This window comes from Simochromis diagramma, unplaced genomic scaffold, assembly GCF_900408965.1.
Source record: "Simochromis diagramma unplaced genomic scaffold, fSimDia1.1 OVJJ01000026.1, whole genome shotgun sequence".
Lineage (NCBI taxonomy): Eukaryota > Metazoa > Chordata > Actinopteri > Cichliformes > Cichlidae > Simochromis > Simochromis diagramma.
In genome coordinates this window covers 4,220,090-4,233,671 of record NW_024386985.1, presented here as the reverse complement: position 1 = coordinate 4,233,671, position 13,582 = coordinate 4,220,090, and the positions used below count along the sequence as shown (strand labels likewise).

At 43.2% G+C, this 13,582-nt stretch overlaps 1 protein-coding gene across 1 annotated transcript; it reads right to left on the bottom strand.

Moving 5' to 3' along the window:
* Positions 1-2,341: 2,341 nt before the first annotated feature.
* amotl2a (angiomotin like 2a) lies at positions 2,342-10,290 on the bottom strand. The gene is given in 12 exon segments (XM_040040239.1): positions 2,342-3,958; positions 4,451-4,630; positions 4,912-5,072; positions 5,162-5,263; positions 5,350-5,540; positions 5,797-6,092; positions 7,393-7,473; positions 7,565-7,709; positions 8,067-8,220; positions 8,333-8,589; positions 8,591-9,154; positions 10,060-10,290. Coding segments are annotated over 11 exon segments (2,124 nt in total). The 5' UTR covers positions 9,062-9,154; positions 10,060-10,290; the 3' UTR covers positions 2,342-3,872.
* Positions 10,291-13,582: the final 3,292 nt, after the last annotated feature.

The following is a 13,582-nucleotide window of genomic DNA, read 5'->3' as shown; positions in this document are numbered from 1 at the left end:
AGTGGCCTCCTCTGAGAGATTTGCATCGTCTCTCTAACATCCCTAAAATTAGAAGTCAGTGCCCTGATTTATGTGGAAACGCTGAGGGGGCGGGGGCACATTCCATGGCTGCTGTAGGCAGGAAGTTTTGGAATCTCCATGGAAATCAAGGCAAAACACAGAGCCCCACAGTTATTTTTCCAAATATTTCACACATGCCTTTAGTACAAAATGTGCTCAAAAGGAAAGGAGGACAAATGATTTGTTACCAACTGTCCCCTTCATTCCTCACACACACTTCGATTGTATCTCGCATTGCTTCAAATGGCGCTTGACTTTAACATTTTTCTGACTGTAGATGAAGCGTGAATTATGTGGAGTGCATTTCACACGAGTCTGCACTTTCATACCATGAAAAACAAACAAAGTCGAAATTCAGAACATTGACATCTGTTCTTGATCCACTCTGAATCACGCGCACAGTTGGCAGGAGTCACAGTGGTGAAATCACGGCGATAACCTGACAACAGTCTTTGTAAGTTATGCTCCAGTCTGCATCTATGTGGAATGCATACATGAAGGTTTAACCTTTCTCCATGCAGACTGGATGAGGATGACTTTTCGGCTAAATTTCCCACTATGATGCTGTTCAAACTTAGTACTCACGTAATCCTAACCTTTCCCCTCAGCTGAGCCTCACCTCACTCACAGTTACTGACATACGAGTCAGGAAATGTGATCTGCATTTGCACAGATAGGACCAAAATAATGGGAAATCACAGACCACATGGTGCCAAAGCTGAAAATGGTACTCAACACATGGCGATTTATTACTGCAGCTTTTCCCCGCCTGAGAAAAGTGGCACTCGCCTATGACAAGTAAAGGCAGCGAGAGGAAAATGTTTGGCATCTGAGGAATGAAATTCCAACCTCAGCAAGGGGGAACAAGGAAGACAAAAATATTTACATTAAAATTAAAAGTTTACCGAGGAATTCCTGCATGTCCCTGCACATCTTGAGAATATATAAGAAAGCACATCCACATCAAAATACAATCAATTACTTGGCATTTGATCTGATTATTTGAGGTTAAATTTGTATTTCCATTTAACTTGAGTAACATTACAGGTTCTCTTATTTTCTGAGAATTCGTGTGGATTAGTTCCTGCTGGGCAGGTTTGGAGAATCACTTTGTGTGAGATGAAATCTAAAATCCTCAAGAACTTAATTTTCTTAGGATTTGAGGTACAGCTTCTGGTATTTGTCATGCAAGATGCCTTTATCTTAACAGCAAGATAGAAAAAGATTGCTGTGAAACTAATACAGTACATTTTGTTACTTGCAGAGTTTTTGTACATCATATTGTGTCTCTGCTTGAAGAAGACCAACCACAGCTGAGCAGTCATAGAAGTCACAGAAGAATAGAGGAAAATCTTGGCTCAGTTGGTGTAGTAGATTTATTGGAAGGATGACTGATGACTGAGGAGAGACATTTTAAAGAAAACTTGGAGTCAAACAGTAAGTACAAATGTTTAACCCCAACAGCCTGGTCATCCCCTAAATCCAGTATATCTAAAGAGACCAAAACTAGTAGATTTTTGTCACTTTGGGGATCAGCCTCAAGTGGACAGAGGATAGAAGATTTTGGCTGAATTTTTCAAACTCGAAGATTTCTGAGGTCACTGAGATGTTTGGAAATTGTCACAGCGACAAAAAGAAATGAGGCCACTCTGGAAGTGTCTGAGCTGAAGCTGTTAAGATTTTCAATGGGAGTGACTATAAATGAGTATGTCAGAGGAGCAGTTCAAGTGTGGATATGAAGTTAGAGAGGCTAAGATGGTTTGGACTTGTGCAGAGGAGAGATATTGGATATACTGGACAAAGGACGCTGAAGATGGAGATGCCAGGCATGAAGAAAATAGAGGAGATTCATGGACGTAGTGAAGGAGGACAGGCAGACGGTTGGTGTGACAAAGGGGGTTGCTAAGGATGGAGGCAGATGATCCACTGTTGCGATCCTAAAGGGGGCAGCTAAAAGAAGAAGGCGAGGTCACCGTCTTTACAGCCTGATATAAATGGTTGTTTCTATAGCTGATATCTGCCTTCATAACAACTGCAAGAGGTGATTTTTAAACTTTTATCTTTGAACTAATGAGGAACCGTTGGTGCACCCTATTTGGATTCAGTAAACCTAGCTAGCTGATGTTAGCGGGTGAAGTAAATCCTTCTAATTGTCCAAATATGGTCACTTGTGGTTCCAAAAACGCTGGCAATAGCACCAAAATTTCAGGTTTAAAATGTTTACAAACCAGCGGGTGACATCTACGGCTTTACTTCGGTGAAGAGAACAGAGAGCCTTTTATCAGGAATATATTAAAACTTTATTATTGTGAAATGTTAAGGCATACATACAAATGTTTCCTTTACAAAAGTTCACAGCAACATCACGTTGGGTCAACCAGCTGAAGCGAGGCAACTTAACACAACCTTTTGTATTCGTCATCAACTATAACTTAAAGATAGAGTCCATCTTTGGCACCAGGAAACAAGACCATTTAAAGTAGATATGAAAAAAATAATAATTACAAAATATATTAACTTCTCTCACTTCAAACAGCCATTTGTGTAAACATGTTGCAGAATAAGCAAAGGGCAGTAACTCTGACACACTGCACTGACCAGCAAATGCACTGTGATGGAGGATGAAGGAGAACATCGGGTAAACGTGAGGTTTCACACGCTAATATTTAAAAACTGGATGAGCTTATTGGCTTCTTCAGAAATCCACTGATGATGAGTTTTAATGTCCTTTCCCCATGGAGTGTGGCACATTCCAGTTAAATAGAAAACACATTCATTGAAAACAGAAGTGTACATTCATCAGTGTTCAGTGATTCTACATCACGCAGGGAGAAATAAATAGAAGAGTCCATATTAGGCTTACAGTATAGTCTACCCAGAAATGTGAGATACTTGAAAAACAGCTGAATATAACAGCGATGGAGTAGCAAATGCGGGCCAATTATAGTTGACCGTTTCGACGTTCGCGGTAGATCCAGCTACCACGACTCAGAAGAAATAACCACCCCAGAAAAGGAGTCATGTGGAGAATGCCTGCCATTTTAACAAGGGCGAAGGGTCAGACTTTAGATAGCCTTTTTCTTTAACGGGAGCATTCCCTCAGCGAGGAATGTGAGAAGATTAGCTCCACTGTGGCATGGGAGGGGAGCGAAACGCTGGGTAGCCACCTTCTGAGGCCCCAAACATTAGCCGGGGATCTGGAAAACCGGACCCCAGAGAAACGGCGTCAATCCTCACACGCTTTTTAAAGAGAGAACCGAGCAGGCGTTTTGCAGGCTTCGCATTCAAAAAAATGTTTCCAAATCCCCCTCTGAGCTGAGAGCAAGGCCTCCGAATGTATTTTAAAGAGGAGGGCAACTGTTAATTTAGCTCTGTTAAATTCTGAGTCATTTTATAAATATTCCCATTACTTTCAGAGGGCATGGTAACAGGGATGCTACTGGAAAACAAAACCAAGAAGTGAGTCATGTGTATATAATTAGAAAAAGAAAGTGGTGCACATTTAGGACAAACAAAAATCACATCAATTATGAGCAGCATTTACATGTATAAATACAATACATAATTAAAAAATAAAAAGAGAAACATGCACAATATATGCACAGTCAGCAGCCCAGTTCCTGTCACGCTGAAATACTGTCCAGGTACCGTGAACGAATCCCAACTGCCCGTTTATGAGTTGTGCAGAAACAGCAGAAGGAAATCTCAGCACACACATGTTGATTTAAGCCAGACGTCGAGAAAGCCCTTTAAAGTCTCAGCCAAGAGTCTGTGTCAGAGCTGCTGTCAGTCATATGAGCCGCAGCGAGCGCTCAAATGAGGATTTCCACCACGTCTGCGCCCAAGCTGTTGAGGCTCCTTAGCATCTTCGGCGGAAGCTTTGGCTCCTCCGAGGTTTCTACAGGCAGGACAGAATTTATAGATTAGAAAAAACAACACTGGAAGGCAAACTGCCGATGCACGTGTCATTCGTTTAGATAAATATTTGTTATTTATATGTCCAGATTGTTTTGGAGTTGCTCGTTTTTGGAAATATCCTCGGTGAAGAGGTCTGCACTTGCCCTGCGGTGCTGAAAGCACCAAAAACCTGATGTGAAAACTAAGTAGCAACATCTTTTTTTTTCTAGAAATCATGACCCAGTTACCACGTGGTTCCTGGAGGAACTATTTTCTCTCAACCACAGTATGGTAGAAACGCAGCGTGGCCAGAGGCCTCTGTGGATCTTTTTTGATCCGAGTGTTTCAGCTGTAATATTCATGTTTGCTGATTTGACTGGAGGAAACAATGTAAAGCTACTTGTCGGAGTGATTTTTCTATTTAATTCAATGACACATTCTTAAAATGAGCTGTGAGGAGCTGACTGGGCCTTAAGCACTTCGAAAAACCCACCAGGTGTAGCCGCTGAGCTTGCTTCACACATCTTGAGCTTGCCGTGCTCTGCTGTGGCCTCAGGCTCCTGTGAGGCCTCGTCGCTCTGCGTGCTGCAGTCTCGGCTCAGGACCTTAGCAGCAGCAAGCAGCTTGGGCTGCAGCACAGCTGAACCTGTCTGGTCATCTGAGAGGCTCTTTCCTGCAGACAAAGAGAAGAAACTGCTTAATTACCCGTCTACATCCACATTTACGCGCTCCTGAACATCTGCCGCGCAGAGCTCTTCCCATGACTATTCTGGATGGGGCTATTCTGGAGTGAGAGATGATATGCATTCCAGTTTAAAAACAGGGCTGTGTCCTACTTGTTTTTGTCTTTTTCAGGGTGTGCGCATTCTGTCTGGCAGTTGTCACAGGATAGCGTGTGAAATTAAAGATTCCAGATTCCTCAGCTCGGCACGAATAGTAAGGGCAGAAGCTCACCTTTGTTCTCCATGCCGCCGGTCGCTATGTTGATGGAGGGGACGGATCTGGCCGAACGAAGCCCCTGTTTCTCAGGCTTGCTCTGCTCCAACCTGGAGCGCTGCTGGAGGACTTTGATCACCGCGTCCTTCTCCAGGAGCTGAGCGTGAAGAGCGCGGATCCTGAACGCACGGAGAACATAGTGAGTTTAGAAAAAACATCACAGAGCAGGCAGAAGGAGACAATGACGTATGGATGAAAAGATGATCACCTGTTCTCCATCTCCTGACGTCTGTGATGGGACAACGGCAGGTCTTCATTAAAACTACTGTCCGGAGAGTGCCGCGGGGAGTGATTGATGATAGTTGTATCTCTGAAAATAAAATAGACGGTTTTCTAAATAATCCCCCAATTTTTACGTTTTGAATCTTCACTCCATTTTGACAGATTTGTTTGTACCTCTGTGCTGCAGCTGTGGCTGCTGCATCCATTGCAAACTGCCTCATGGTGCTCTCCTCCAGGTACTTTTGCTCCCACTTGGTGATATCTGCCTCCAGGGCAAGGATACGCTCCTCCTTCTCCCTCAGATGCTGCTGCAACCTGGACGAGCTCGGCTCTGAAGCTGTGGAATCAGTGCTCTGGTTCTGGGACTGAAACGGTAGACAGAATAGAGCGTTTAACACCCAAGGAAACAAAATGCTCTAAATCTGACTCTCTGAAAATGTGTTTATCCCTCAATCCACTTTTACTACTTTAACTACGCAGGAATCCTCTAGCAGACTAATGCTGGTCCCTTTCACCCTGTGAGCCAACCAAGTGTTTCTATAGGATAAGCCGCTTGGACATGTTCACATTGTTAAAATCTGCTAACTGAACCATTGGGGGGGGGGGGCTTGTTTTCCTCACCTGTTGTGCCCTGAGGCTTTTTAGCTCCTGCTCCAACCTCGTGCGTAGCCGGAGCTCCAGCTCTTCCCGCTTCTCACAGGCGGCCTGCAGCTGGGCCAGCGCACTCTGCAGCCTCTCCACTTTCTTCACGTACGCCCTCTTCCTCTGAAGTTCTTCTTCCAGCTGACGGTTGCGAGTCTGCGCCGAGGCCAGAGCCTGCTCCATCAGCTCCCGTTTCCGCTGGCACTCCTCCCTGGACACTCGCAGGTGCTGAATCTGCTTCTCCAGACATTCGCGCTCCCGCTGCTGCTCTTCATCTGCAATACAGGAAACAGCAGGTTAATGAAGGTGACGAGGCTCTTACCAACTTAAAAATAAATCTTTTGAGATTCTTCCTGGCTTTTGTTTGATTTTTTAAGCCTATAAAACTATATCACTGAAAAAAAAAAAAAAAAAAAGAAAAAAAAAAAATTTGGTCTCCTCTAAAGAGAAGCTCCCATGGCCTTCACTGGGGTCAGTGAAGCCTTCACTCCAGGGAGCATTTCAGTGCATTTTCTAAGGAATGTGACCAAACAACAGACATAAAGGCATGTGGTTCAACATCAAAACATTTGACACCTCAATTTCTGCTAAGTTTATTGCCCTCGTAAACATGGGATCAGTAAAAACAATATTTCTCATTGAATCTTTGAAAGCTAGTCTGCATTTCAATGAGCCCTTTTAGAAAGTTTAACTGATGTGCCTCTTTAAAAGGGGGCTGATTACACAACATGAGTGCATGCCTGTGGAGGGAATGCAGACTTCCTCTTATCCACTTACGCACACAGGCATAGCCTTGTACTGGTAAAAGCTCTGGAATGCCTCTGAGGACGTGAAGTAAACAAGCAGCTCAAAATATATTTCATGTGGTTCTCATAACACAAACATATAAACTACACATCCCACTATTGTACTGCTTTTCTCTGCTATGCTGAGATAACCGTTTGGGAAAGATAATCATAGACACTGACACGACTGCATTTACTGCCCAAATGTTCCAACATAAGTGTTATTCCACCTAATCCTCGCTGTAGGGATTTCTCTACAGCTCAGTTCTGCACAGAGCTAAAAGGGAGCAAAGAAATATTCACAAGTGGCCGATCATCATTAAGCTATGGCATGAAAAAGAAATGCCCAAATAAGGAGAATGAGCAAGTCATGGGTCATGTAGAGTTAGGCCAGGACACCCAGACGTATTAGTTCCCCTTGAGAAGGGAGGTCATTAGTAGCGATGCAAAACTGAGCACATCAGTACAAAAAAAAAAAAAAAAAAAAAAGGGAGGGGGGGCATTCCTAGTGGCAAACACCCTGAAAGCCCTAAAAACATCTCAGGAATCCAGGCCACATTTACTGCAGCATAAAAAAAGTCTGGAGTCTAGGTGCCAAAAGTCACTTACAGGGGAGATACACCCATTTGTGTGACAACATGTAGACAGCACCACATCACTAAAGAAGGAAACCAATCCCTGCTCAGCTATGTTCCTGCTATTGTTCAGTGTTTCACAGGGAATTGTGATTGAATCTGTGATGAACTGCAGAGTGAGAGGAGTTTGTAACAAAAGACTGATGCAGACTCACTTTGCTCCAAGAGTTTGACAAAGACGTGCTGCTTCGGGTCGGCGCAGTCCGCTCTGTGCTTGTTAGCCACGTCGAGTTGCTCTGCACAGAGATGACCAGCATACCACAATGAGCACATACGCATAAGGTAGGTTTAAAGCCAGGAGACAGACAAATAAAAATGGAAACTTACCTCGCAGGTCTCTGTTGAAGTCATGCATTCTCTTAACCTCTGCCTCTAGTTTATTCCTCATCGTTTTCTCCAGAGTTTCTCGCTTTCCAGAGCCTTTCATGAGGGTCTCATAAGCCTCAGATATCCTCTGAATCTCCAACTCCAACTGGGAAGAAAGAGAGAAAATGAGTCTCTGGGGGAGGAATTCCTGCATATTGTCTGGTTTATGTTGCAAATGTTAATATCAACGAGGCTAATTAGTCTACTGAATGCCACCCGCTGTGAAATGTCTCTTTAATACTACGTGAATGAATAATGGAATTAACATTCCAGACTGAACACTCGTGATCCCAGGTGCCAGCCATTTATCTCCTCACATGCCGACATGTTTTTAAAGACAAAAGGAGATGCGTTGTAGAGATTCCATGCTCTGAATTAGTGAGAAAACCCGTCACCTCCTGCCCCAGCTAAAAACTTTTGTTTTCTCACGACCTCAACGAACCATTCACTACCATCCTCTCACCTTCTGAAGCCTGGTGGCCTTTTCCGTGTACACCTCCAGTTCCTTCCTGAGCCGCTCGTTCTCCCGCATTAATGTGTCGCTCTGAGGGGAGTTGCTGTCTGAAGCTGCTGTGATGCTGTTGTGAGTCTCCTGCGCAGACTGAGCAGACACAAACCTGCAGACAGGAGATAGCAACAGTGCTGAAAAGACCGCCAAAATAAAAGAACAGCAGACTTCTCTGGGGCTGTTCTTCTTTTTTTGATAGCGCATGTGTTTGTGGATGTTACCTGTGCTGTTGTGTGTAGAGGGGAGGATGGGGGTCTTGGTTGTATTGCACATATTCCTGTGAGTGGCTGAGCATGTATCCAGGAAGTCTGACACAGAAAGGATAGTCTGGGGGTGGTCCTCGTTGCTCTGCACACAGCTGAGCCCTTTGTCTGTCAGGTGTCGCAGCATTTAAAACATTATTGTGATGATTATAGAGCTGTGGGTAGCTGTGTGAGGAACTCATAGGCAGACTGTTCCTAGACCGGTTTCTCTCCAGTAGAAAGCTGCATGAGTCTCTCACTGAGAGAGCGAGCGTGCTCTCTCTTCAGATCCCACTGTGCCTCACTTCCACTTCCCTCTACATCCATGCTGGGTCCATTGTGCTCTGCCTGCCCCTTCTGAGAGTTCAGGAACTGGGAGTGGGCTTTGGCTTCCTCGTAAGTAGGCAGTTCCTCCTTGTGGAGATGGTACAGGTGGCACACGGGGCTCTCAGAGTGCAAGCTGTCTCCTTGGTGCTCCTGACCTTGAGGCTCCTGCCTTGTTGACATCTGGATGTATTGAGTGTCCTCCTGAGTGAGGCTCTCCAGAGAGGAGCGGGGACTGCCGGTGCCGCCGCCGCTGCTGCCTCCACGCAGTGCCTGCTGCTGGATGGCTAGAAGCGTGCGCGTGTCCGTCAGGTTTCCGTAGCGGAGCTGTTCCTGGATGAGACGGTGCAGGACCGTTCCAGAGGACTCCTCGGCAGTTCTCATGTCAGCCAATGAAAAGACAGTTTAAAAAAAAAAAAAAAACGAAACAAAAACAAGCCTCGATGTGGCAGCGTGGGCGCTTCACAAATCACACATCTGAAAGGAAAAGAACTGTGGTCAGACTCAACACTGCACAAACTTATCCACACTTCTGTTACACAATGCTGTGTGTGCACGAGCTGTAGCTGGAAATACCCCTGATAGTGATGTCACTGGAGATCCAGTTTTTATGGCCCACATGCTGCAATGCATAACATTCTCCAGTCACACAAGCATAATACTCAACGGTCGCACAGACTCAAAAGATTCCAGTGATTCAGGATCAGATAATGCCCAAAACATGATGAAGACATATAAAGTCTTCAGAATATGAATGATGGATGCTTTAAAATGCACTGGTTGCTTTATACAATTAACTCATTTTAACTTTCAACGTGAAAATCTGGATAGAGAGTAAAATTAATGCCTTATTAAACCACCACAATGTGTCCTGACCGCACAAAATAGCTACACAGCTACATGAGATCAAGAGTGAATTACGCAAAACATCATCAAGTCTAATCCTCCAAGCTGAAAAAGCAGCAGTAAAGATTATTTAAAAATCAGTTTAAAGACATTAATGTCAGGGGTGTGAAAGGGCCTGGTGACCAGAACCGGCCGCCACAGGGTCAATTTGGCCAAAGTAAATGTTCTTGTTTTGTTTTTACAAAGTGTGAAAAGTCTTTAAATTCTTTACTATTTGAGTTTGAATTATAAACACATAAAACATAAAATGCAAAAGCTTTATGGGTAACTCTACATTTGAATGGTTTGTGCCTTTATAGCTCCTGCATGAATGAGACTGTTTTGTAAATGGATGGATCTGTGTGTGGCTCATGAATTAAAACGGGACTCAGATGTAATCTGTTAAGTAAGTAACTCCATCCGGAGTGGACTCCGTCCACACACAAACCGACAGAAAACGTTCAGATAAACCTATTCAGATAAAATGCTAAACTCACCAAATTTTTGTCTCATCGCACAGTGAGCGGTGCCGTCGTATCTCAAATCAATGATCTGCGCTTATTGTTCAAAATAAACGTCCACAAGTGTGCGGAGCTCCTTTCCTCCGTGCGCATGTGTGCGCGCTGACGGGTAGCAAGCAGCAGACTGAGCGGAGCGGAGCTGCGAGGCGCACTAATAAATAACTGAGAGCTGATTGTTCGCTGCGGCTGGAATGACAGGAATGCAAAGGCTCCGAGTCCCTGTGGGATCAAAAGCAGAGCAGAGGGGAGGAGGGAGAGGATGAGGAGGAGGAAGAGGAGGAGAGAGGGGCGGTGTGTTTAAAAAAAAAAAATGGATTCAGAGCAGCAGAAGCAGCAGCCCCTCAGCTGGCTGCTTGTGTCATGTAAAAGAGCTCGTTGTTGTTTTTTGTTGTGCGGCTTCAGGACATTTGAATGCACAGTTTCTATAGCTGAGGAAGATTTAAGTCCCTGCATTCTCATGTTTGAACGTTTCTGTGGCACTGCCGCACAAAAAAGATAAAAAGCAGTAAAATAGCTGTTCAAATACTTTAAGAATGCAACGTTAAAAAATTTGATATTTTGAAGAATTTTTGCGTCAAAATAAAAAAAATGTCACAAAACGCTATTTAGTTTTATTATATTATCATTATATTTTATTTTTAGACATTAACTTAGATGTGCCAAATTAAGCCAGTCTGTCTCCGTTTCTCATCACAAACTGAATCCTTTCATTTATTACTAATTTCTTTTACTTCAGTCAGCCAGCACAATACAAACTATTTTAACTAGCTTCATTAGCAAGCAGCCCTACGTTCCATAGAAGTGTTATCCTTGTGCTAATGAGCAAACTGCATTTATGCCACATGTACGTACCATGTCACAATTTGTTTGTACATGTACAGTGACAATAAAGGCCTATTTTATTCAGTTCGACCAACCAGACCTATCACGGCTGCTGAGGTCTCATTCACAAAGACGTCTCATTACATATTTGGGAAAGTGTACATCAAGTTATGCTATACATTTAACACACTATGAAGCTAGGCAAAGTCTTGTTGTTGTTTTGTTTAAGCCTCAGGCTAAACATTTCTGTGGTTGTTATCTTTCTGAAAAGGATGGACCCAACAGAAACTTGCAGATCACAAGGTAGGCCTGCCCATCACAATCTCCAGCTTTCTCCTGATTTATGAAGATCATAATCTCCATACTGAACATCGTGTTGTATTAAATGCGACTTTTAACCAGCAACAAACCAGAATATCACATCAAGGGAGTTTTTACTGAGCTCATAGATCATGTAAACTGTAGCCTCTTTTTCCTCATAGTTTTTTATACAATGTTATACAGTTGTTATTTATAACTATAGACTCGCCCCTTGCTTTTCATAAAAAAGAATGCATGCTTAAGGCACTTCCATACTGGCTTCGCTTTCTAGCCCCAGAACCCATGTCCACCTTTTATGGCTATCTAACTATAGACGATCACAGTCAAACATTCCAGCTATTTTCCCTGTTCAAAGTTCTTCTCTTCTTGAATTTTTGTTTCCTTGTACATTTGTACCTGTTTTATTGACCTTTCATTTGCCTGCTCATCCTCACCTGGTTTGTTGTCTGCCCACCCCTGAATGACCTCAGACCCGATAAAAGATTTGGATTTGGAGCTTTTACTCTGTCCTGCGTTTTGGTCCTCTTGCTCTGTGATCCTTATACACAAACTTGACATTTGACACAAACTCGGTAACAGATTTTATACCTGCTACACTGAGCTGCAGATGAAAAATGATGTCATATCACTGAGACCTGGACTAAATCTTTTTTTCTTTTGTTTGCATGGACCTGGTAAATATTTAAGCCGCAGCCCGTGCCAGTTAATTGCAGTGTGTATGTGTGGACATGGAGGGGAGAGGGGCGACGTGAGGCATGCTGCCTGCCAGCTGTCCGCGGACTGAAACCCCCCTTCCCCTCCTTTAATAAGAGCTCTGAGAGATGCATTGTTCTCCCAAGAAAGCAGACATGATGGGGGCAGCCCTGCCATCTGCTGTTCTCCCCTCCACCTCAAGCACCGGCTGCATGTGGATGTAGACCCTGGGATCAGCTGGCAGTGGGGGCTGTGCAGCAGTAATGTTATTGAGTGCATGAACACCATCAAACTGATCCAGTGATTTGAGGTTGTAGTGAGTGTAAACAAGTCTTCTCTTTTTAATGTGATGCTCGCAGCCGACAGTGCAGGTTGCTTTATCTTAAACAGTCGCAGGTATCGATTTGCATGGCAGTTGAAGTCCAAGAGCTGCTAAAGAATGCTGAAGAACTGATAAACAGGTTTCACCATTTCATGATCCTCTAGATAAGCTTAGGTTTATGACACCTCACACATTTGTCTATATGTAATGAGACAGAATAATGATGCCGGTTTCTGTACATTCAGTCTTTGGTTCAGCGTAGGTTCTTCTGGCTCCAAAACTGCCCTTTTGCCCTCACTATGCACATAAGCATAACTGACCCACATACAGTTGGGGCAAAGAATCAGTTTGGCTTTACAGAAGCCTGTGAATTCCCCTGGTATTTTTTAGCCATCTGATAAGCAAAAAAATGCATTTTAAGCTTGAGTGAAGGAAAGCAGTGAGTCTGATCATTTTAATATAATATCAAAGCCTATTCAGAGGGTGCTAATATTTTTATTAGCAGGTAAAACCCTAATATATAAAAGATTAACATAGACGAGGTAATGTCACCCATTGGGTAGTGTAGCACTGATATTTTGAAACCAAACGTAACAAAGTGAAGAACACTCCATGCTCATGGGTTAAACAATTACCTACATGATACAACAGCCCCCTTTTTGACTCCATTTGAGATCATACTTAATAAAACAGAATTTAAGATTTGAAATGGCAGTTGAAACTATAAAGTCATTATGAAAGTGATCAAAGATCATGTGAGGAGTGATGCTTTTGATACAGTCTCCTTTTATACAAATTTGAACCTGAATTTCAGTTTAATAAAGCTTAGGATCTCTGTGATAATAAGTCATCTCTATCCATAGAGGACCGCTAAACAAACACACACCAATTATATGTGGAAAGACTGTGCTGGTAACATGAAGCGTATGAGTGACTGTGCATTCCTGTTGCCTGGAAATTAGATTATGCAACCTTTCCCACGCCACAAACAACAGTAATTTCCAGGTACTTCTGTCTCAGCATTGTACCGCAGGCTACATGAGAAGTCAAACACCTAATAATCAGACCATAAATCATTAAAACAAAGCAAACAGCAATGCAAGTCACTTGGTAGAATAAACCCATGATAGAAAAAAAAAACTTTTTTGTTTAATAAAGTTTTTATTCTTTTAAAGACATATTTATAGAAATATTTTTGGGAAAAACAGAATATACAGGTGAGTCATTACCAAAGACTAGAGTGAGAGTTTTGCCAAGCTAAGTAATTGCTGGGTAGCCCTGTCTCCTAGCTTCCTGTCTTTAAGCTAGGCTAATTAGCTGCAGCATTTTTTAAATCGCCTT